At 45.8% G+C, this 26,082-nt stretch overlaps 1 protein-coding gene across 1 annotated transcript; it reads right to left on the reverse strand.

The window, feature by feature from the left end:
- Nucleotides 1–26,082, reverse strand: LOC307224992 (solute carrier organic anion transporter family member 1B3-like). Its single transcript, XM_079992514.1, has 15 exons — nucleotides 25,942–26,082; nucleotides 22,893–23,061; nucleotides 19,807–19,948; nucleotides 18,321–18,453; nucleotides 16,692–16,798; nucleotides 15,955–16,101; nucleotides 14,474–14,572; nucleotides 10,670–10,903; nucleotides 9,563–9,727; nucleotides 8,513–8,708; nucleotides 6,145–6,307; nucleotides 5,213–5,397; nucleotides 3,293–3,357; nucleotides 2,379–2,496; nucleotides 1–328 (listed from the first exon to the last, which is right to left on the reverse strand). The coding sequence occupies exons 2-15, from the start codon at nucleotides 23,022–23,024 to the stop codon at nucleotides 115–117; spliced, it is 2,100 nt and encodes a 699-aa protein (XP_079848640.1). The 5' UTR covers nucleotides 23,025–23,061; nucleotides 25,942–26,082; the 3' UTR covers nucleotides 1–114.

The following is a 26,082-nucleotide window of genomic DNA, read 5'->3' on the forward strand; positions in this document are numbered from 1 at the left end:
TTAAATAATTCACTGCTGTGTTGGACAATGTAATCTTTGATATAGTCAAGGTGCCCCCCCCCCTCCAATGGTCTGTGCATGGTTGCCTAAGTACAGTGTGATGCTTCATTTGCGCTATATGCAGGTATCCATTTCTGCATCTGAAAGGCCTGCCATATGTTTGGCGTCATTAAGCTTTGTTTCCCCATTCAGAGCATCTTCTTTCCTCTTGGTTTCGGGGGAATCAGCCTGTTTTGCTCCAAAATCTTTCTTCACGAACAAGAAGAAGACTATGCCCAGCAGATAGGATGGAGCTCTTAAGACAAATACTAGACCGAAGAAATAATGTCTGCATAAGAGAAGGAATTGTGTTTATATTTGACTTTTTCATTCCTGCTTTTTAAATCTATCTATATATCACAAACACAAAAAAAATCCTAAGAGCAGCTTACGGTGTAAGTTGCAGCACAACATAATAATTTGAAATTGAAGTGTGATAATGTGCAAAATATTTAGCAGAAAGCAAAACAGATAGTAGCAGCCACAAGGTTCAATTGCTAAACAAAACAAAAGATCACTGGAATAAATTAATCTTGATTAGGGGGTGAACCCAGTGTTCCTCCAAATATTGCGGCCTCATTAAAGCAGCAAAGTGGGGGAAACTTTGCTAATTTTGAGAAAATGCACATTCAGATTCATCTGCCAAGCCCACTATTCAAATCAGCCTATCCATGGCAGTCGGGGTGGGGGTGGGGTGCAGCTTGGGGAGCAGACCTGAGGGACGCAGCCTTCCCTCAGGTCCGCTCCCCAGGCATAAATTAGCTTGCTGAGGCAGCCCTCAGCAGTGCAATCAGCCAGGAGCACGTCTCTGTCCATAGAGCCGGAAGCGGGTGGCTAACGGGCCATAGAGCTTCCTCAACGCCTAGGGTCGGACCATCAGTGTAAACCTGTGTTTTGCCACAACCCCTTCTCTTCCCCCTCCCCCCCCCGCCCCAAGCAGACCCTGTAATACTCCATACCCCCACTAGGAGGCTGAGAGGGTTTACACGTCCAATACCTATGCCTACCTACCTCTTTCTGCCCACCTAGCAGTTCGAAAGCACGACAAACTGCAAGTAGATAAATAGGTACTGCTCTGTCAGGAAGGTAAATGGCATTTCCATGCGCTGCTCTGGTTCGCCAGAAGCGGTTTAGTCATGCTGGCCACATGACCCAGAAGCTGTACACTGGCTCCCTTGGCCAGTAAAGCGAGTTGAGTGCCGCAACCCCAGAGTCGGCCACGACTGGACCTAATGGTCAGGGGTCCCTTTACCTTTACCTTACCTATTTCTTTAAATGGGACGCAGGTGGCGCTGTGGGTTAAAACCTCAGTGCCTAGGACTTGCCGATTGAAAGGTCGGCGGTTCGAATCCCTGCGGCGGGGTGCACTCCCGCTGCTCGGTCCCAGCGCCTGCCAACCTAGCAGTTCGAAAGCACCTCCGGGTGCAAGTAGATAAATAGGGACCGCTTACCAGCGGGAAGGTAAACAGCGTTTCCGTGTGCGGCTCTGGCTCGCCAGAGCAGCGATGTCACGCTGGCCACGTGACCCGGAAGTGTCTCCGGACAGCGCTGGCCCCTGGCCTCTTAAGTGAGATGGGCGCACAACCCCAGAGTCTGTCAAGACTGGCCCGTACGGGCAGGGGTACCTTTACCTTTACCTTTTACCTATTTCTTTAACCAATAAAGTTGTGGCCTTTTAATCCCAGACAGTTGGGGTGTCCCTTTATTCATATACCCTAGTCGGGCACACTCGGTGGCGATGGGGACTCTGCGGCTGGGCATGCAACTGGTTCAGAAACTACGGCCAGTACAGAATGCAGTGACTAAACAGCGTGTGTCATCTTTCCTAAGACATCTGCCCTGGCTGTCCATATGCTACCAGGCCAGGTTAAGCGATTCCTCCTCCAGAACCGGAGGGGGAGATAAGAACATAGAAAGCTGCCTTATACTGAGACAGACCATTGATTACACTGCCTGGCAGTGACTCTTCAGGATTTCAGACAGACATCTCTCCTAGTCCTGCCTAGGGGTGCCCAGAATTGAACCTGAGACCTTCTGCATGAGACCTTTCAATTCTACGATTCTATGGTTGCACCCCAAAGCTCTAGTTCATTAATCAACGTAATTTAGCCAACGATAACTTGAAGCCCTGTTGTTCTCTTAACAAATTGCCCAAGAGAGATGGATCCTGGCGCCAGGCATTAAAATTAATTGACAGAGAGATGGCTAGGCTCAGAGGACTCCACCTGGATGGCTGCCAGGCAGGAAGTCATCTAGATTGAGCCCAGCCATTGCATTAAGTTAATGAGACAGCTGCCCTTGAGATGACAGAGAAGCTGTGGGATTCCAGTGGAGCTCACCTGTATACTGTCGCATCATAAAGCATGCAAGCTCCTCGCTTGCCACAGCTGCTGCTTGCCCACTTCAAGCAAGCCCTGTCTATCACTGCTCCAAAATAAACAGGGGCTGGAATTCCAGCTGAAAAACATCAAGCACTAAATATAGGTTGTCATCTAAAACACATTTTTAGACAATATTCTTGGGTAGGGTGATAGTAGAGACAGGGTGTTTGTATGTGTGTAAGTCTTAGAAGCCCAGTAACCCAAAATACTAAGCAGATCATTGCAATAATGTATGGCCTCCCTTGCTCAGGTCATTTTCTTTCCAGCAGTGGTCAACTAGTTGCCTTTAGCAGGGAACTGATGGTCCTTATCGGCTTATACATCCACGGTTCTGAGACAGACACCCCCCTCCCAACCCCCAACCCCCACTTCTGAGCATGCAGGTTTCATAAGCCACTTGGGGGATTGCTCAACCGAATCATCTTAACAGATAACAGCAAACATTCCTCAGGTATGGAGCAAAACTGGCAACAGCCACAAACAAAGGGAGTGATCTTAGTTAGATAGGGGAAACCCCAACATTTGCAAAAGTACAAAAGTTTTGGGGGGTGGGGAGAAGACCAAAATCAGCCTGATGATGAGCAATCTCAGTGGCATGCACAGACTGTGGACACATACCTCCCTCTCCTACCCTTCCCTCACCCCCCATACATCTCTTTCACAGAGAGACCAATCCAAATCTTCTTTACATCGGACTGGGTCCTTCTGCCCAACCCAGCTGGCCTAAATCAGAGTAATGTCAGTGTCGCTCCAACAGAAGCCTGCCCCCCCATACTGCTTGCTCACTTGCCTGTGTGAGTGTGTGAAGAACTGGGGCGGGGGGGGGGTGTCCAGTGATATTCAGAAATGACCAGAATGGTGATGTTTCTTACCTAAAGCTCTCATAACAAGCGTATAGAGTCCAACTGCAAGTGACTTCAATTCTGGATCTACGCACCTAAATGATGGAAGAAATCAGCGTTGGTGGAAAATATGCTTCTATACATTCCTGCAAGCCTCTATAAGTTATCTGTGATGTTACTAACACAGTGAGCAATCCATTGGTAGTGCTCGGGCTGTATTATCATCTATTATTATTTGCTTTCCGCCTAAGCATCTCAATGTTATGTGCAGTAAACTGACAGCAGATTCCTCCCTTCCTAGCATTTAAGCAGCAATTGTGGGAGGAAGCTCACTGGAAGCGAGCACAATTTGCATTCTGATGGTCCCAGATTCAATTGTGAGCCTCTCCAGTGCAACGCAAGGGTCAGCAAGACCTCCAATCAGCGTGGAAAATCAGTGTGGATAATTCTGAGCTGATGGACCAATAACCTGACTCAGAATAAGAGAGCTTCTAATGTTCCCTCCAATCTCATCGACATAGTCATTGCAGAGCATGATGGGATGTTGGAAAAGTGTGACAAAAGTGAGCCTGGTGCAAAAGGTGAGTTCAGGAGTTTGCCCGATTCAGCAAACTTTATGACCATGGAGGAAGGGCAGCTGTGTGAACTCAAGCCTTGCCTCCAGTGAATTTAGACAGCTCCGAAAGGCTGGGATTTGGGGTAAAGAAAGAGGAATTGCAGTGTATTATTGGTACGACTCCCTCTAATACTGAACTCGGGTTGTGAATGCCAATAGAAATGGGGTCCTGATGGAAGACTGGGCCACTGTGAAAGAAGAGGGGGGAATCTCAGGATTTGGAAAAAGTATAATTTACCACCCTGGCCTCCTTTGGGACACAGGGCAGGATAGAAACTGAATAATTAAACAAATAGGTTCTTTTCTCTTTTTTTTAAGTACCGTATTTTTCGCTCCATAAGACACACTTTTTTCTTCCTAAAAAGTAAGGCGAAATGTCTGAACATTTTATGGAGCAAATGCATGGTCCCTGGAGCCGAACTGCCCGGGGGCAAAAAGCAGATCATGCTTTTTTTAAAAAAAGAGGGAAGTGGGTGTTGAAACAAAGCTGCTGATCGGCAAGTGATCGGGAGGTAGATAAGGGACGCTAGCAATAAAGGAGACTGCCTGGGAGGGGGGAGGTAAAGACAGCGAACTTGCAAGGAGAGGAGACAGGAAGGCTAAAGCAATGAGGAGAGAAATTAGAAGAAAAGGAGGCGCAAAAAACTGCTCCAGGTAAGTTAAAGACACTAAGGCAAACAAGAGGGAAGGAAGTGTTGAAAGGAAGCAGCTGATTGGTAAGCGATCGGGAGGGAGATAAGGGACAATAGAGATAAAGGAGGCTGCCTGGGAGCGGGGAGGTAAAAGCCCATGGATCTTCAGGATTTTTACATTAGGTCACCCCAAATTCACCATCAGATCACATAGCATGTCCATGGCTACAGCCTGCACCAAAAAAATCATGCATCCACTGTTGCGTGGGGCCGCAATGGTGCTAAAACGTGGTTACAAAGCACGGATCCACATGGATCCTCAGGATTTTTGCATTGGGTCACCCCAAATTCACCATCAAATCACATGTCTGTGGCAACAGCATGAACCACAAAAATCATACATCCACTGTTTTGTTCTGAATATTTTTTTTCTTGTTTTCCTCCTCTAAAAACTAGGTGCATCTTATGGTCAGGTGTGTCTTATGGAGCAAAAAATACAGTACATAAGTAGGCAACAATTGAGAAATTAGCATGCTCAGTTGCCACAGAATACTAAGGGTCTCTTGCCAGGGGTTGGAAATCTGCAGCAGAGGGCAATGGAATTACGGTATTTGTTTTCAGGGAACTTTTAATATGAAACAAGGACAGGAGCGGATATTACCTGTATGGCCTTTCTTGTGGCAGGCACAACTTGTTACTTACCGAATCATGATCATGTAAAAAGGAGTCCCTCCCAGAGCATAGAAAAAGGAAGCCACTGTTTTGATCACTGCGTAATAAATAAAATTTCTTGAGCAACTGTCAGTCCTTGGACATTCTCCCAAAACTGCTGAGGAATTCCTCAGCCCAGAATCCCCTTTTTCAATGCAGCTACAATTCTGAAAAACCTGAAAAGAAGGTTAAAAGTTTTTTGGGCATAAGGTAAATAAATGAATAGAAGCTAAATCCTGGACTCCATATGCCTATCTATTCTGCCTTTGCCCACCTTTTTTGAAAGAAAAAGAAGTAGTAGACACCAGAAATTCCTTTAAAGAGTTCATTTCTCTTCCCCCAATCCCCTTTCAAGGTAAAAGGCAGCACTGCCTCCGCCGAGACATAAAACACCAGTCCTGAAAGACCTACATTGGCTCCAATAACATTTCCAAGCACAATTCAAAGTGTTGGTGCTGACCTTTAAAGCCCTAAACAGCCTTGGTCCAGTATACCTGAAGGAGCATCTCTACCCCATTGTTCTGCCCGGACATTGAAGTCCGGCTCCGAGGGCCTTCTGGTGGTTCCCTCCCTGTGAGAAGTGAGGTTGCAGGGAACCAGGCAGAGGGCCTTCTCGGTGGTGGTGCCCGCCCTGCGGAATGCCCTCCCACCAGATGTCAAGGAAATAAACAACTATCTGACTTTTAAAAAAACATCTGAAGGCAGCCCTGTTTAGGGAAGTTTTTAATGTTTGATGTTTTATCGTGTTTTTAATATTCTGTTGGGAGCCACCCAGAGTGTCTGGGGAAACCCAGCCCAAATGGTGGGGTATAAATTTATTATTATTATTATTATTATTATTATTATTATTATTATTACTACTACTACTACTACTATTATTACTATTATTATTATTATTATTTTCAGGAAAATAAAGATCTTACTGTGTCTTTCCTGGATCCTGTCACAGCTTTGCATCCAGCGAAACAGGGCGACACATACGTCATCCCGTCTTCTCCACAGACCGGATCCCACTGGTTTGTGGCACAGTTGCAATTCAGGTTACAGGCTGAAGATAATGGAGTTGCGCCCCGTGCAACCGCTTGCCTTGTGGAATAAGCAGGGAAGTTTTCCTTTAGTTCATCCTAAGGCACATCTAGCACAGGGGTAACCAACAGGGTGCCCTCCAGATGCTGGAAGAGTGTTCTACAGCATGGGACTAAATACTCAACTTCTAGTGATTTTGGTGAGAGAAGCGAGACAGCAGTAAATTACACTGAGCAAGTTGGTGTTAACTCTTTATTAGCAAAAACAGAATCTGCACAGGAGTGGCAGGCCTAATGAGCGCAGCAGCTCACCTCCAGCAGATATTGGCCCCATGAAGCAGTTGTACAGACTGAAGGTCCCCACCTCCCCACAGCTGCCTAAGTCCCCTGCTCTCCAGGGTTTCCCCCCAAGCAATCTGAGACTACACCTATGAGAAGTAAACTTCTTCTTGTCCCCTTTCATGCCTCTCTTGGTTCTGGGAGATAAGTGGGGAGGGCAGCTTGTCACAGCAGGAGTGGGAGACACCCGTGCCTCTTCACCAGCTGGACTCATCTTTGCTTCTTGGTTTCCCTCCTCTCCTGCTTTAGCTCCTGCCTCTGATTTTGGAATTCTCTCTGCCACTGACTCTCAGCTCACTAAACCCTGTTGCTTCTTCAGCTTCCAGACCCCCTTTCCCCAGTCTTCTCCCTCTGACCATTCTTTATTGTCCCACCATCAATCACTTGCACATTCTTCCCTCAGGAGCTCCTCAGCTGGTTCCTCCCACCATTTTTCTGTGTCCCTCCAGTCTATGACGCACAGGGAACAGCAAACAGCTCTCCTCCAGAGGATCTCACGGATCCTTAAGGTACCCTGGACCCACCCAGGTTGTGCAGAAATTTGTCTCTGAACATGAGAACGTTGAACCTGGCCTGGTAGCAGAGCTGGCATTACCCATAGGCACACTGAGGTGAATGTCTTAGGAAGTGAGATTCCATTGGGATCCAGAGGTGGCAAACCCCACTGCTGTGTCTGCCCTGCCACCAAGCCCACCTGCTGCCTCTGCTGCCAGAAAAGCGAGGAGAGGACCAGGACCTCGGCTTCAGCAGGGGGAAGGAGGAGGTGGAGCCAGCAACTCCCCATTTTGCTTCAGGTGGCAAAATGTGTTGGGCCACCCCTGCCCAGTTGTCAATTTGCATTTCTAGGTACAGAAAGTATTGATCTGATGTGTAGAGATCTTTCCTATTCTAATTAATTCAAGAGGGTTCTGGAAGCGTCTCTGCGTAAAAGAAACAAGCAGAAGGTTCATGATGTTTGGGTTATTCCCTAGAGAAGCTGAGCACAGCTGGCTTAAACTGCTTTTGTTATCTCTTCAGTCAAGGTCATGCTGACTATAAAAGTAAGGCCAAAAGGAGCCTGCGTTTTCACTTTCTCTTTCTGTCTCTTTTCCTTCTGGTGTGGTGTTCTGTACCAGTATGCTTAGTGTTATGGTTTAGTCTTATTATAACTTATTGTAAATTTAAGTTAAGTCTGCTGCAACTGGATTTCTTATGGACAGTGCCAATCCTGAATGTATTGGATTCGTGACCGTTATGCTCATTTGCCTTCAGTAGCAGTAAAGCTCTTCTGGATGAAATATTAACTGCCTCTGGTCTATTTTTGGGAATCCCACATGGGGGAACCAGTGGAGATGTTTTAGCAGAGGTGCCACACGTAGTCTGCTCCCACCAACAGTCTAGCTGTTTCATTTCCCACCAGCTAGAGCTTCCAGGCCAGGCCTGAGGGCAGCTCCACACAGAGCACATTGCAGAAGTCCCATTTCAAGGTTACCAAATGCTACAATGGCCACATTGGCCAGATATGATCATAGATGGCGTACCAGAGGAAGCTGGTAAAAGACACTCCTAGCTGCCAAGGTCGTGTGGGCCTCCAATGGCAAAGACGGATCCAGGAATACAATGGTACCTCAGGTTAAGTACTTAATTTATTCTGGAGGTCCGTTCTTAACCTGAAACTGTTCTTAACCTGAAGCGCCACTTTAGCTAATGGGGCCTCCTGCTGCTGCCGTGCTGCCAGAGCTCGATTTCTGTTCTCATCCTGAAGCAAAGTTCTTAACCTGAAGCACAATTTCTGGGTTAGCGGAGTCTGTAACCTGAAGCGTATGTAACCTGAAGCGTCTGTAACCCGAGGTACCAATGTACCTCCAAAGCTATGTACCAATCTTTGCAACACACACACACACACACACACACACACACACACACACAGTGCATCTGTATCACATACCCATCATAAGATACTGTCAATCCAGCCACTGTGCGGTTCTCACAGCCCACTATTAAGTAGAATAGCGAAATGACAAATGCTAGAAATGACAGTACATATGCCATTTTGGTTGCGGCGACTATGCCAATTTTGTATTTTTTCATGATGAAGCCTCCTAGGAATATACCAAGGCAGACTGCTGGTATGGCTGTGACGGCTGGAATAAAAGACAAAGAAGGAAATAAGGATCATGTCCTATCCCCCCCCCCAATTGCAAATGACTTAACAGGGACAGCAAACGGGTGGGAAGACTGAAAGGATACCCTGGAAATGTTAAAAGGGGGAAAGGACCAACATTAAGAATACAGTATTGCTCCTCCTCTTTGTGGGAAATGGATTGCGGATTAAATCTGTAGATTTAGATCTTAACCTCCTGTTAGACACATGTGGGAGAAATACAAAAGTAATCTGAATCGGGAACAACAGAGAGTGGTGAAAAGGGGCTGGACTGCCTTCTTCCTACTTCTTCAGGTGGGCCATGAGGATTAGGCAGTGTTCCAGAAGCAGCCTGGGGTACAAAGACTGCGTGTTTCTTGGAGAGCATGCATACTGACTGGATAATCTGCAAATTGCCTGGAGAATGTACAAAACACATGTGAAATATGCACATTCCCCAATACCGACTGGCAATTATTGCTGCTGCTGCTATTGTTATTAATGAAATTTCATCCGAATACTTCATCCAAAGGTCAGTGGGTGGTTGACAACATAAAAATACAAAATGAGAACCCAAAATGCATAATAAAAACAAGAACCAAAACAAACCAATCACCTCCTCCCACAAATCAAGGCATATTGGCTAGAGAATGTACAAAGATCACTCAGGATATGCACAGTGCCCAAAGCCTGTTGGAGGTTATGTATATTGACTGGGAAATGTACACAGCACCCTCTTCTAGGAAGGGTTATGTGCACATTCATCATGAGGCCTGGTGAATGTGCACAATGGCCAGTTACTATGCACATTTACTGCTCAAGTCCCTTTCATTAATACACACACACAGGACTCACCTGTTACAAAGTTAGACCTGGACACTGGCTGACCGTACTGCTGCTCTATGTATTTCGGGCTGTATGTAAAGTAACCAATAAAGCTGCTGAACTGCAGCAACGATGAGCACAATAACATAAAGAACATTCGGTTGCCCAGTGTTCTCTTCAGGGATGTAAAGAACTCTGAAAGAGAGAGAGATGTGGTGCTTAGTGCAGGCCAGACCTGCACATTTTATGAATGATCTGCACATCATTTTATAAAACATCAAATTCAAAGAATTGAGAGTCACTACCCAGTCATGAACTGATATCCTAGTTTATTTGCTGCTGTTAATTGTATCTCTGAGCTGCGGCAGCAGTAAGTGGCAAAACTGCAGCTCACTAGCATTTTTTTCATTTTTTCTGGTTTTGCTTTTATTTGGTTTGTTTTTAATTGCATTGTATTATGGAAAAAAAACCTGAATAAAAATTTATGAAAATAATAATAATAATAATAATTTCCCCTCTCATTTCTATTTCTCTCTAACATCCCTGCCCACCACTGCCCAACGGCCTTCCTTTGTTGCAGTGCTTCCCCTTCTCCATTCAACTGACCACCCGGAACCTGACACGACTGAATAGGTCAGGGGTCAGTAGACTTTTTCTGCAGGGGGCCCAGTCCACTGTCCCTCAGACCTTGTGGGGGGTCAGACTATATTTTTTTGGGGGGGAATCCCCCCACAACTCTCCCCTCCCTTCCCCACAGCACCGGACAAGCCCCGGTGGCTGCTTACCTGTGCCTTGCGAGCGGCAGGGGCTGGCGGCGGGATAATGAGCAGCGCGAAAGGGCTGGCTCCAGAGAGGGGCTGCTTAAAATGGCACTCAACAAAGCCCAACCCCCTTCCCCCTCTAGGCAGGGCAGGGAGAAGCCAGGAGGAGGGAGGGAGGAGGCGCCGCCATGGTGTGTGTGAGGGAGGGGGGGAAATGGCACGGCCCGAATGATCAGAATCCCCACGCTGATCTACACGGTGATTCCTGGACCATCCGTGGGCCGGATCCAGAAGGCAAATGGGCCGGATCCGGCCTCTGGGCCTTAGTTTGCCAACCCATGGAATAGGTCCTGGGCCACCAGGGCAGATCTTTCACCTTTCAGTTTTGAGAAGCGAGCTCCTCGTTGACTTTCAGGCTTCTGTATATGGCTTTCATCAGCATGACTTTCCAGTTTTTTCTTTTCAGGATCACTCGCTCCTTCTTTGTCCAGGCTTTTAGGCAGGAAGCAGAAAGGGATGCCGGAAATCAGATTGAAGACACCAGCGAACAAAAAGCCCAGCCACCACGCGCCAACCCAGCGGGAATCAGTCGGAGTTATCGTTACCGTATCTAGAGTAAGAGACAGGTCAAATTCCATCTGTGCATCAACTATCCATGGTAAGAAACGATAAGGGATAAAGCGCTTTCCCAAAAAATCCCAGAGTCCTTTCTGTTGGGGATAATTCAGACTGAAATTCCCAGGTGTCAAAAAAGGTTATTAATGTATGCCACTACTGCGGCCCGTGTTTTGTTAGCCCCAAAATGGAAAACGAACAAGGTCCCAACCAAAGAAGAATAGTGACTTAAGTTGACAGAATATGTGCAGCTTGCAGACTTAACATATACAATGAGAGAACAAGAAGAACATATGTTTAGAAAAGATTGGGGAACACTCATTGAATATATGGGAAATAACTGTGTACAAACGCTGGCAGCAGTGCCAGATATACGTATAAGTTAAACAAGCTATAGCTTAGGGCCTCACTCGCTTGCCCCCCCCCAAAAAAAAATTTAAAAGAAAAAAACTGGATGTACATCTCCAAAATATAAGATAAAAAACAAATACTGTATTTTTTGCTCTATAAGACTCACTTTTTCCCTCCTAAAAAGTAAGGGGAAACGTGTGTGCGTCTTATGGAGCGAATGCAGGCTGCGCAGCTATCTTAGAAGCCAGAACAGCAAGAGGGATCGCTGCTTTCGCTGTGCAGTGATCCCTCTTGCTGTTCTGGCTTCTGGGATTCAGAATATTTTTTTCTTGTTTTCCTCCTCCAAAAACTAGGTGCGTCTTATGGTCTGGTGCGTCTTATAGAGCGAAAAATACGGTGAAATAAAACCTACATACAGCAACAGTGTTTTGTGCTGGGTAGGCTCCTATGATGTAAGTAATGGCCCCCGCCTGCTAGCCTGCTCCCTAAAATATCACATATTTTGTTATGTGCAAATAGCTTTAGATACCTATTAGGTCCATAAATTACCATATAGCATATATTCAACACAAAAAAACAGTGACAATTTGTTGTTGACAAAGGACAGGTGGACTGTTATTACAACAGGAAGCCCAGTACATTCATTTACTTAAGACCATGGCCCCTATGGGTCTGAATAGTTATCAGGATTATACATCATTTCTTTAAGACCTTTAAATCAAACTGCAACTGTCCTCTGAACTTTAGAACTCTATGCCTTTAAGAAGATCTAGGGGGATCCCATTTACACCTTTAAGTGCATATAAAAGGTAATAGGCTCACTTCTAAAATGCAAACACACAGAAAAGCTCAAAATACACGTTGATCTACCCATACTTAGATGAGGAATGCCCCTTCCGACCTTCAGGAGGAGGGGGGGTTGTGGGATCACGACCCCGCCCACACTCTGCGAGGCTGGCGTCAGCCTCGCAGGAGACAGGGATTCACCCAATTAGCATACCCTGTGGCGCCAGCCAATTGGCTGGCGGCAGGGGCGGGCCTTCCTAGGGCCACTTAAGGTCAGGGCAGCCCCTGGCTCACCCCCTTTCTTCCCTGGAGACGACGCAGTTTCCCACCCACCCGCCCTTTAGGTTTTGCCACTGACCTTGCTATGGGCTTCGGCTGGTCGCCGCAAGGGGCCTGGTAGGAGTTTTTCCATTTGGCTAATTGGCTGGTTTTGTGAGCCACTTGGTTTTTTCGCCTACCTCGTAGCAAATCGTCACAACTCCCTCGGTTTTGGCGGTAGGCATTGGCCGGGGTATTATCATGCAGATGAGGTTGGGGGGGAGGAACGCCATCACCTCCCCCAATGCTTGAAGGGTAGTTCGTTAAAGGACTCCGAGGGGCGACGCCTCGTCCGAAACCTACGGAGGCTAGGGCCTAAAGCGCGCCCCCGAGCGGTAACCCCTTGGGGAGCGCCCAGGGATATGCATCTCGGGTGGCTCCCCCTGTTGGTGTTTAACCCTTCCCGGTCAGACCGGATAGTCGGTTAGGGCCAATGCCTAAAGCCAATACCCTTCTTTCCTGTAATCAATAAAGTTGTGGCCATTTTTCGCCCATTAACCTAAAACTCTGTGTCCGTTGTCTTCATTTATTCCACCTGTGGGGGGGAGGGAATAGCCACACAATCCTATGATTATATGCTGCCCTAGAGTTTTTAATTTGATTCAACACATGTAATTATTAATATTCATTATTTTCAGTTGTTATCTCTGAGAAATGTAGAAAATAACAGGATATATTTATACGAATTCTTCAAACTTACACAACCCCTTAAAAATTAGGTAAGGAACCAAATGTTGTATAATACTGTTTTATAATTTATGACTGTTTTATAATTTATGATAATTTAGAATTTAAATATATTCTCATGTAATATTTGATACTTCCAGCTGATGAAGGTGAATACATTGAAGCAGGGCCCTGTCCTGGTTTCTGATCCATAATTGACTTCTGACTTCTTCTCAATGATTGAAACTAAGACCTTCACGTCGAATCTGACTATGCACTAACATGAACTTATCTCTACTCATAAACTCTTATCTTTAATTCTGTAACGAATTATTGTGTTATACGTATCTGTCAGAGCTGCCTCTAGGTCCCAGCTCACAGAGGACCAACGCTAGGCTGTAGTAATGTACAAAAGTCTTTATTGAAGTTCAGTTTCCATTTCAAAGCCACAGCGTGCAGCCCTACGTCTTAAACCCTAGATCGGCGAAGTCCCGTCTGAGTCTCCTCCCCTATGACACCAGTTTAAGATCCTAGCCCTGCTCCACCTTTTACGCTGCTCTCTCCTCCTCTGGGTCCTCCTGCCCGCTGGGGCATTGCCCTTTCTGGACTCTTCCGACGCTGAGTCGCTTAGCTCCTCCCCCTCCCTCCGGCAGGCTTTAGGACCCGGTTCCCAATCCTCATTCTCTGCTGTCCCGTGCTCCTGTACATTTGAACTTGCCTCTCGCGCCAGCCCAGTGACCTTTCTCCTAACCGTTACACTACTTCGGTCACTGCTTCCCTCTTCCGGGACACTGGCCGGATCTGACCTCTCCTCCGTTGTCCGACTTTCTGATGGAGGCGTGGTCAGCCCTGCCTTATCTTCTCTCCCTGGTGGGGAATGCACTGGCCCCGATCCTTGGGACTCTTCCCCCCCACTCTGCTCTGGTGGGGAAGCTGGTCCTGATTTCCAGCTACTGCTCTGGGAGTCCCTGCTGCCCCCTTGCTCCTGGGGCATTCCCCTTGGGAACCCCCTACCCCTGGCCACTGGCGCCCCCTTCTGTGAATCTTCCGATTCGCTGGAGAGGCTCATGGAATCCCTCGGTCCACTGTCCTCTTCTCCTACGCTCCCCTCGGATTCTTCCCCTTCGCTCTCCATCTCCTCTCTTCCCTGTGCCTCTGCTCCTGAGCCCCTGACAGTATCCTTATGAGTTTGAGTTTGTAATCTCTGTTTGAGCTTGTAATCTCCCACTACTGAAACTTATATTGGCCTGAGTTCTTGGTGTGCTTTTTTCTTGGTATATTTAATAACAAGAACTCCGAATCTTTCCAAAGCATCCCACTTGGGCTTGGGAGCTATCCAAATGTGAAGGCTACAGAGCTCACAGCTCCATATGATTCAAAGCCGTAAGTCAAGCTATGCTGCATGCCACATGTTACAATCACCAATCTTCAGCTTGCAACTCACCTAGATCCACGAAGCCAATGTCAACATACAGTCTGGCTAACAGAGATCCCAAAAGGAAACCAGCCATTGGACCAATCATTCCTATTGTGTGCAAACAGCCTGCAGTTATAAAGAAAATATTATCAGTATATTCCAGTGCACACAAGCTTCAGAGGAGGTTGGGACTGCAGAGCAGGATGGGATATCCTATATTTCATGCCCTTTGAAAGACCACTCTTCATGGATGAAAAGGTAGCACAGCCCTAGTGTTATGTACTGAGTTCAATAGGATTCAGAATGCAGCAGTCTGATTGGTCCTAGAACAATAGGATTCAGAATGCAGCAGTCTGATTGGTCCACAGGAGCCACCCAATCCAGCTACAGGTGGAAGTGAATCTGCAACCAGATTGGCCTACAGGTGAATCCCGGAACTAGCCAATCATGTGGGGCCCATTGTGTAAATAATGTATATAAAGCAGACATTCTGGGGGAACTTCCATTCCTCCTCACCACTGTGAGCTGAATAAAGAGCATGAAATCCACTCTCGACTCCGAGTATATTTCACCTAGTTTAAAGAATCATGTTATGAATAATTGGGATCAAGCTTGCATTTCCGAACACACATTTAACAGTACAATTCTACACATGTCTGCTAATAAGTAAAGTCCATAGACTTCAATGTTGTTTACTCTCAGGTAAGTGGTTACAGGGTTGCAGCCTTATCAACATAGTGTCCTTCAGCAGGTGTCATAATGCAAGGGGGATTCGCAAACGTTTTCCTGAGTAATAAAGCATTGTGATACTGTTTTTATGACTTTTTACCTCATTTGGTTCCAAAGCTTGATAATTTTTTGAAGAAATTGTACACTTCTCAGGTCAAAGCAGATTTTTTAAAAAAATCAAATTGTGAATGAGTCAAATATAATGACAGAAAGTTCAAATTTAGACAACATGAATGCAAAATGCTTCTAACTCTGCTGATGACTGAAGCCAGATTTTACTATAAAGAATCTTTTTGACATGCTATACAACTCAGGAGCAGGTGCAAAATCTGAGTGCTGCAGCTTGAAAAATCTGCCTTTGTTTTTGTCAGGCACTACTTAGTACATGGGACGCAGGTGGCACTATGGTCTAAACTACTGAGCCTCTTGGGCTTGCCAATCAGAAGGTTGGCGGTTCGAATCCCCGTGACAGGGTGAGCTCCCGTTGCTCGGTCCCAGCTCCTGCCAACCTAGCAGTTCAAAAGCACATCAATGTGCAAGTAGATAAATAGGTACCGCTCTGATGGGAAGGTAAACGGCGTTTCCGTGCGCAGCTCTGATTCGTCAGAAGCAGCTTAGTCATGCTGGCCACATGACCCAGAAGCTGTACGCCGGCTCCCTCGGCTAGTAAAGCGAGATGAGCGCTGCAACCCCAGAGTCGTCCGCGACTGGACCTAGTTGTCAGGGGTCCCTTTGCCTTTATTTAGTACTAGAGATGAGATTTTCCTATGAGACGTTACCAATATAAAAAGGAGCGTCTTCTTCTCTCGAGAAATCATCCAGGTACGATATGCCCAGTGGAGTTATTGGTGTTTCACCTATTCCACGTAGTAGATTCCCCATCAAGACATAAATCCACGCATAAGATACAACTTCTTTTGCACAGCCTGCAAATAACAGAAGTTATAGCAGGAGTACGTAGTCATACCTTTTGCACAGAAACACATATCCTCCCAAGCAATCCCAAACAGGAGATGTTCACCAAGGATGTTCTGGAGGTGGGATGTCCAATTCCTATGCTCCCGGTGCAGTAAAGTTAGTACTCCCCTAGTAGCTATTCTTTGGTCAAGTGGAGAGTGAGGCTTTGTGGGAAACCAGTAAGGAATATGAGAGCTGTCCTGTTGCTTTAATTTGTGGGCCCGCTGGCTCCAAGGGCGTGAGAGGACTTCTATGGGAAAGGAATTGTTGGGCTAATTTGAAGGTTAAACAAGAACAAGAGTGGGCAAATACTGAGTAAAGGCACCGGCTCTGCTCCCCAAATCTCTGCTCCTGCCTGTTCAACCCCTGATCTCCCCACATTGAATGGAAAGGTTGGAAGGCTACCAAATGCATTCAAGTGAGCACTATTAGAAGCTCCCCTGCCCAAACTTCATGCTTAATGCATGGATATTGGGATCAGGGCCAGCATATCTCTGCCCCCTCCCCAGCACTTCTGATGGGCTACTTACAAACTTCCATGGAGAAACCACAACCTTACCCGACACAGACATCCCTGGTGATTCTGGGACTGTTTGGTTCAGTAAGCAAGGAGAGAGGTTGGATGTCGAGTTCTCAGACCCTCGTGATAATGTCTCGTATTTATAACTGAAAAGAAAGGTAAACCAGAGGTTCATCCCACAGTTCCTTTCTAGGCACAGGTCCACACTTTAAGGTTCTGTGACAAAATGAGCTACCCGCTTTCTCCAAGAAAACACACTCTTTAATGCTGAATCAGAGCAAATGGCAATTCGGGATTTCCACAGATTGTTGAGCGGGTTTTCATGGAGGAAACACTCCCCCCCCCCCAAAAAAAAGGTGTTTGGATGAGGAGTGTTAAAACAAGAACCTGTGCCTAGAAGTGTGATACAAAAGCAAGTTTGGATAAGCCCCTAATCATATATACCTGAAGGAGTGTCTCCACCCCCATCTTTCTGCCTGGACACTAAGGTCCAGCACCAAGGGCCTTCTGGCAGTTCCCTCACTGCGAGAAGAGAGGTTACAGGGAACCAGACAGAGGGTCTTCTCAGTAGTGGCACCTGCCCTGTGGAATGCTCTCCCATCAGATGTCAAAGAAATAAACTATATGACATTTAGAAGACATCTGAAGGTAGCCCTGTTTAGGGAAGCTTTTAATATTCAATGCTGTATTGTTTTTAACACTCAATTGGGAGCCGCCCAGAGTGGCTGGGGAAACCCAGCCCAAATGGGCGGGGTATAAACTATTATTATTATTATTATTATTAATGAAGAAAGATGCAGAGAGATGCCTTGGCACTGGAGAGTGGGAATAGCATGGTGACCATTTGCAATTATAGACAATGTAGATAAGGAGAAGTAAAGAATGGGGATTTCTTTCTAAATTTCAGAACTATTTAATGCATCGTCAAGAGTTGCTTAGTCAAAGTGGCTGGAAAGAAGTTTGGTAGCTCTAGCTGACATTGGCCATCTTGGAGATACACCAAAAGCACTTATCCAAGACATAAATGGGATTACTTTCTAAGCAGACACAGACAACATGGGAAGGATAACCAAAAAGGATTAGGATTGCAGTTTTATCCTAGCTCCAATCTGCTACATTTCATTATTGTTTCGGCAATGTTATTTTTACTGTATTTTGCGTTTTGATTGTTGTAAGCTGCCTTGACACGTTTGTGTCTGTTAAATCGGAACCAGCGAAGGTGGTGAATGTCCTGTATCTCTACATGTAATTATATCCTTCTTATTTCGCATTTCACTGAATTTTGCAATATAGCCTCAAGCTTCTTCTTTTTGGGAAAAAGTACAAAAATGCATATTTTAATATTAAAGGGTTTGTACCTAATGAAGTTCTTCTCAGGGTAAACCCGATAGAATTAATGGACCTAAGTTAGGCATGGCCGTTCATTTCAATGTGTCTGTCCTGAGTTGAACCAGCATTGGATACAAACCAACATGTTTTGAAACGTTTATACTGGGATGAAACATGTCCCAATACATATTTGAAATTGTTATGAACCAGAAAGGGACATATATGTTCACCTCTACCGTTCATCTTTATATATGTTTCATTCTGCATCTCAAATAATGTCCTTCAGAGACAGCGGTGTGGCCAATCTAACAAACTAAATGTAAACATGCTTGTACTTACTATCCCATGAAAAAGTGAGGCATTGCTGTTAAGAAACTCCCAAGAGACATGATAAAACATCCAAGAGCAATCACCCTTGGCCGATGGAATTTTGCCCCAAAGTAACTCACGAAAGCAATCACCAGCAGATTCCCTGGAAAACAATGTAAATAATGATAGAGTATTTATTCATTGCTAAATCACTTAGCACTTGTTCCCAGAACCCGCTGGTGTTCTTTGGGGGGGGGGGCACTGCAAGGAAACAGGGATAGTAAAGTTATGGTAAAATTGGTTTCCCTACACAGTTGGTCAATGACTGGCTACCATTGTGGATGAGGCTGTTGCATCACATCCTACGGCGTGGATGCACTTCCAGATGTTCTGGGACAGCAACTCCCATTATCTCTGACCACTGGCCATGCTGCCTGGGGCTGCTGGGAGTTGTAGTCCAGGAGCATGAGGAGGGACACGGGTTCCCTGCAACAGTCACAAAGGGTCCTAATGAGCACAGCAATTCTTCTTGGTGGGTCTTGCCCCATGAAAAAGTTACAGAGGCTGAAGGTCCCCACCTTTCTACAGCTTCCTAAATCTCCCCCTCCCTCAGGCCCTTCCCAAGCCATCTGAGACTCTGCCGGTATGCCTGTCTGAGCTCCTCCCTCTGCACACCTCTTCTGGTCCTGGGAGACCAGGGGGGAGGGGAGCTTGTCCCAGCAGGAGGGGGTGACACCCTGACTCTTCTTCACCAGCTGGACTCATCTCTGCCTCTTGGCCTCCCTCCTTTCCTTCTTCTGCCTCTGATTCTGGCTTTCTTTCTCCCACAGACCCTTCCCGCTCACTAAACACTGATATCTCTTCAGCTTCCAATGCCTCCTCTTCCTAGACCTCTCCCTCTTCTCCCTGTGACCACTCATCATTGTTCCACCATCAATCCCCAGGCTATGAGCCTTCATCCTTTAGGGGTTCCCAAGCTGGTGCCTCCCACCATTTCTTTGTGTCCAGCCAATCATGAAGAAGAAGAAGAAGAAGAAGAAGAAGAGTTTGGATTTGATATCCTGCCTTTCACTTCCCTTAAGAAGTCTCAAAGCACCTAACATTCTCCTTTCCCTTCCTCCCCCACAACAAACACTCTGTGAGGTGAGTGAGGCTGAGAGACTTCAGAGAAGTGTGACTAGCCCAAGGTCACCCAGCAGCTGCATGTGGAGGAGCGGAGACACGAACCCGGTTCACCAGATTACGAGTCAGTCACTCTTAACCACTACACCACACTGGCTCTCATGACAATGGGCCTTTGTTGTGAACCAGCAAGACTCTCTTTATGTCCCTATCACTCACGATCCTTTGAATCAACATCCACCAAGAATGAACCTTTCTCACCCAGAAGGTGTATATAGTGTTCTGAGGAAGAGCAAGGAATGGAAGATGGTGATCCACGTTATTCTCAGCTCACCTCTCCAAGGGCTTTCTCCCCTCCTGCTCCCCACTACATGGCTTCTCTCTGACTACTTACCCAGTTCAAAACTTCCATCCATGAAGCCAGCCGTAGAGGAAGAGATGCCGAACCTCCTTTCCATTTGGGTGAAGGAACTTTTCATCATAGCCCCAGAAAACACTTTGCTGAAGTAGGTGAATGCCAGGGCAGCAAGGAAGGCCTAATGAAAGATGGGAAAGGGGGAGGGATTGGGGAATGTCACATCATCAATGAGCTTTCTCCAGGATAATGGAAGCCATGCTTCCCTATTCTCTGAGAGATCAAAGTCCTTCTAGAAGTAACCCTTTGTCCTTCAGAAGAAAAAGTTTTATGTAGTCGATGGCTTATAGCCAATGTCAGTCCTATGCAGAGTAGACCCATTGAAATTAATGCATGTGACAAACTTGAGGTCATTCATTTCAATGGGTTATGTCTATCATCTCCAACAGCCTTGCGGTTAACACAAGAAAAAATACGCAAACAACTGAGAATCAATCTCTCTCTCCTGCTCATTAGCATAGCCCTGCCCTGAGTTCTATTTCTTGGTAATGGCACAGTGTGACAAAGAGATGGAAGTCAGAAACTCTTTATATGCAATCATTGATGGTGCATTTCAACTATGCAAGAATGCTACAACATCCTTATTTGATTGGCTGTCACAAGACACTTCTGATGTATTTTGCAAGCTAGTAATTCCCTCTCCCAGAGAGGCACAGACACTTATGCAAAACAGAAGCCAATATATGTTTTGAGCTGATTTCTCTCCAGTGCCAGTTCAGGCGGGTAGTCTTGGGTTCAATGTTTATCCAAATAGTCTCCAGCTTTGTCAACACAGCCCTCTTGGTATTTCATCTGGTCCCAAAACAAACAAAGTCCTGATGCACTGGTTAAAAGTTAGAAGTGCTTGAATAACATAGTTACAAGTGAGTAAACAGCATGGATTGGGTTTTGAACTTTGGGGCGCTGTTGACTTCTCTGTGCAAAGGGAGAAGAGAGTTTGCAGTCAAAAGGTCATAGGCTTTTTCCCCCTCAGGCAGGTTTATTTTTCGGTTTATTGGAACGAAAAAATATCAGGAGACAAGCCGTCTTTCAGATGTTCCATGAGAATTGTGATATGTCGAGATCCTTAGATTCCAGAGTAGTCCCTCAATATCAAGTCTTAAACAGGTGTGGGACAGGTCTTAAGCCACTACAATGACCCCTAGATTTGTTACTCCTCCTCCCGGAAAGAAATAAAGGAACTAGGCTCTGCTCCAGCAGCAGAGATATGAAGTAGTTCCTCAACTGTATTTTCCCAGGATCTGATAGGCTGTGTGTGACTTAAGTCATCTGCAAATGCTTCTTGAGCAGCTATCAAGCCATGCCCAAGAAACTGTATTATGAAGAGCCATTTAGGAAGTTTAGTGGGTAGTCCTCCCTCTCAAATATTTCACACCACAACAATATTTTTTGTTATTGTTCTTGGAATCACAGAATCGTAGAGTTGGAAGGGACCTCAAAGAATCTCAATTAAAGAATCCACAACAGATGACCACCCAACTTCTCCTTAAAAACCTCCAAGGAAGGAGAGTCCACCACCTCTCATGGGAGTCCATTCCTCTGTTGAACAGCTTTTACTGTCACCGCTTTAGATATTTGAAGATAAATATCTCAGTCTCCTTTTTCCAAGGCTAAACACACCCAACTGCTTCAACTGTTCCTCATAAAGCTTGGTTTCCAGACACTTGATCATCATGGTTGCCTTCCTCTGAACTTGTCAGTATCCTTCTTAAACAGTGGCACTCAGAACTGGACACAGTATTCCAGGTGTGGTCTGACCATGGCGGAACAGAGTGATTCTATCACTTCCCTTGATCTGGACGCTATACTTCTTTTGATACAAGCCTGGAACAGCATTAGCTTTTTTTCCTGCTTCCTCACACTGTTGCCACAGGCTAAGCTACTAAGACCCCCTAGATCCTTTTCACATATAGTGCTGGCAAGCCATGTGTTCCCCATCTTATATTTGTGCAACTGGTCCTTCCTACTTAAGTGCAGAACCTTAAATTTGTCCCTGTTGAAATTCATTTTGTTAGTTTGGGCCCAGTTCTCCAATCAGTTAAGGCCATCTTGAATTCCGATTCAGTCTTCTGCAGTGTTAGCTACCCCTCTCAGTTTGATGTCATCTGCAAATTCATTGGCCTCATCCTTATAGATCATATTGATCAGTTCTTTGCTGATTATCATTATAAGCCAGTCTTCCCCCCAATGTGGTGCCCTCCAAATCTTTGTGACTCTGGCTTCCACCAGCCCCAGCCGGCATGGGCAATAATCATGGATGATGGGAGTTGTGGTCCTGAATGCTTGGAGGGACCCACATTAGGGTGAGGTTGTTGTAATGATGCTTTGGGGCACTGAGGGAAATGAAAACCGCACTCTTAGTCCCCAGGGAACCTTGTGAAAAAAAATATTTATGGCGTGGCGGATAGAGCCTGCATCATGAGTGGCTGGCAGTTGCTCAAGGCTGTCGTGTGCTGATGATGCCATGTCTGGGAAATGCCTTGGCAGGGTGCACAGAGCTAGCCTTGACATCTAACGATCCTTTGCGTTAATGATTCCCATGCGGTCATTCTGCATCTCACGCCTAAAGCAACAAGATGTGCAACCAGGGTTATTTGGAGTTAGAACAGAGATGGGGAACATGTTGCAAGACAACAACCATCATCGTCCCTAATTATTGGCCAAACTGGCTGCGACAGATGGGAGTTTGAACCCAACACCATGGGGAGGGCACCCTGGTGGCTTCCTTTGATGCCTATGTCCTGAAATTAACTCTACCCCCTTTCATGTTTTCAGGAGAACAAGAGAAGGCATAACGTGAATAGAGGAGTGGCTACGCAGGTACCAGCTCCCCCCCCCCAAATTTGAAAACACCTGGAGAGTCATTGACTCCTCATCTGTAGCTTAGTAACTCCCCAGGTCTATGAAACTGAAAAAGGCAGAACCCCAACCCTATCAGTGGTGGATATCAAATGAAAACCATACACTTCCAAATGGAAGAGTCTTTTTTAAAAAAGACTGTTGCAAAGCAGAAAATTAGACTTTAAAAAAGAAAAGAAATAGTAATAGTAAGGAATTCACTGGACCTTCAGCCCTTTGCAACACGAGGTTTTTGTCCTGGCTGTGAGTTCCTTGGGACCTTCATCCTCCTTAGACAGGTCTGCTGCTTTTGTTTCCACAACGACGCCATTCACATTTCCTGACTCAGCAACCTTCATGATTGCGATTCCTTATCTTCAGTGATTTCCCCGTTTCCTGCAAAGAGAACATAAGACACACCACATTTCCCCTGTTCTTTTTATTTCACATGGAATGAAGTGGTGGTCTTCGAAACCATTCAGTCAGGCATTATTTGTAATTGTCTCATCCCAAGAGCTTTTCTTCATACTAATGCTGAATAACGTGAAAACTGGGAGGGGAAACACGTGTTGACTTGTGTTGTGAGCAACCAATTACTGGATGCTGTAGAGCAGTGAGGGAGGAAGTCTTGAACCAAGCATCTTGGCAGTTGGACTGTGGGGCCCTTGCATGACTGCAAGCTCGGCAAACTTTGCTTCCGGGGCCGGCCCTACCTTAGGCAAAGTTAGACCACTGTGCAAGGGAGTTGTTTCTGTTGAATCCTTAGCTGACCCTTAAACTCCCTGCCCTTGACTTTTGGTAGCCAAGATTTCATAGTACATGAATGCTTGCTTTTAACTTCCTAAAATAAAGTTGATGGAAAGAAGCCTACCCCATCATGTACAACCATAGTCCCTTCTTGCTGTGGATGTAAGAACACCAAAAGAGCATCATCTAGTACCGTACTTGTCTAGCCAACTAGATGCAAATCCAAAGCTCACAAGCAGGACATCAGCACAATAGACCTAAACTGTGATGGTTCCCTAGTGCTGGTTTTAAGATCTGATTATTATCTCAGCATCATGACTGAGATGATGCTCATAGAATCATATGGCTGTAGTGCTGGAAGGTATTCTGAGCATCATCTAGCCCAACTTCCTGCAATGCAGAAATCTCAGCTAGATCATACATGGCAGATGGCCTTCCAATGTCTGCTTAAGGAAGGAGAGTCCACCACCTCCCAAGGGAGACTGTTCCACTGCCGAACAGCTCTTACTGTCAGAAAGTTTTCCCGAATGTTTAGTCAGAATCTTCTTTCTTGTAACTTGAAGCCATTGGTTTGAGTCCTACCCTCCAGGGAAGGAGAAAACAAGCATGTTCCCTCTTCCATGTGACAGCCCTTCAGATATTTGAAGATGGCTATCCTATCCCCTTCTCAGTCTCTTCTTCTCCGAGCTAAACATACCCAACTCCCTCAACCATTCCTCATAAGGCTTGGTTTCCAGACCCTTGATCATCGTGGTTGCCTTCCTCTGCACACATTCCAGCTTGTCAACATCCTTCTTAAACTGTGGGGCCCAGAACGGGACACAGTACTACAGGTGTGTTCTGAACAACACAGATTAGAGTGGGACTTTTGCCTAATCCCAAGGAGGAATGGGCGCATCGTGTCAATTTGAGTTTCTCATTTTTCCCCCAATCTTAAATTCAGATCTTCACATTTATTTTTATTTTAAAAAAAATATATACCGCTTGCTTGTAATTAAACCTCAAAACAGTTTACAGAAAAATAAAGCTAAATATTAAAGTGATCAATAAAAGACAGCCTAATGCACAATGTCAATAAAGGATTCCAAGCTGGATCAGGGACTGTCACATGGAAGCTGGAGCAAGCATGTTTTGTGCTGCTCTGGAGGGTAGGACCTAAGCCAATGGATTCAAGTTACAATGGTACCTCGGGTTACATACGCTTCAGGTTACAGACTCTGCTAACCCAGAAATAATACCTCGGGTTAAGAACTTTGTTTCAGGATGAGAACAGAAATCTTGTGGCGGCAGCAGCAGGAGGCCCCATCAGCTAAAGTGGTGCTTCAGGTTAAGAACAGTTTCAGATTAAGAACGGACTCCAGAACGAATTAAGTACTTAACCTGAGGTACCACTATATAAGAAAGGAGATTTCAACGAAACATCAGGAAGGACTTTCTGACAGGGAGAGCTGTTTGACTATGGAACAGGCTCCCTTGGTTGTTGCAGATTTTCCTTCACTGGAGGTTTTTAAGCAGAGGCCATGGATGCTTTAGTTAAGATTCCTGCATTGCTGGGGGTTGAACTATCTAGCCCTCGAGGTCCTTCCAACTCTAAGATTCTATGGGTCTATGATTTCAGAGCTCTTCAGAACTTTGCAGGCAACATTCTAGGTAAGCCTGGAACTTGCAGCAGTGAAGGCACACACTTGCTCTCTGTGTCAAAACCAAAGCTATGGGTAGTATTTATTGCTAGCCCTGCCGTCTTATGATCAGGTTGTACATATTTGCAAATAAAGCTAGATTTCAAAAAGACACTACAGTGGTACCTCTGGTTATGAACTTAATTCGTTCCAGAGGTCCGTTCTTAAGCTGAAACCATTTTTATCCTGAGGCGCGCTTTCGCTAATGGTCCTTCCCACTGCATGCGCCTCTGACACGCAACTTCCACTCGCATCCTGGGGCAAAGTTTGCAGCCAGGAGCAACTACTTCTGGGTTAGCGGAGCTCATAACCCGAATCATGCGTAACCAGAAGCGTTCGTAACCAGAGGTAGCACTGTATGGTGTTCAGTGACCTTCATCCCAAGGGACTCAAACCCAAGGTGAGTGTTGGCACCTGCGAAATCTCTCTACTCTTGGAGATTAGGGTGAGCATAACAACATTTCAGCCAGGAAAAGGCTTCCTATTTAGAAGACACGACACAGAAGGGGGGGGGGGTATGGAAGTGTTTGGGAAGGAAATTTGGGCATCTGTTCTTTAAGTTGGCAACCCACACTACTTTTTCATGGAGGTTGTTCACACATGGCATGCAGAAAGGCAACCAATGAGAAGCCATCACATGATGACACATCAAGTGTTGAACATGCATGTCGTGAATCAGCCTATTATCCTCTGTTGCTCTCTTGAACCAGAGGAACAAAAGAACACAGTCTTTCTTTCTTCAGCAACATAGGTCACTTAAGTATTTTTTGAAGCCCACATGGCTTTGCCATTTTCCCAGAGAGAATCAGTGTACTTCATCATGCCCAATAGGAAGCAAAGCTTAGCCTACCTGCGTTGTGGATCCTTGTCAGCAGCAGCTATGGCATCATTCAATACAATACAGCATTTGCCCCTAAAACAAGGTGGTTCTGAGGTCCATATGGGAAATCATTAACTTTCCCGACTTCCTAAGCAAACAAAAACCAATTTG

Source organism: Podarcis cretensis (genome assembly GCF_951804945.1).
Source record: "Podarcis cretensis genome assembly, chromosome: 10".
Classification (NCBI taxonomy): Eukaryota; Metazoa; Chordata; class Lepidosauria; order Squamata; family Lacertidae; genus Podarcis; species Podarcis cretensis.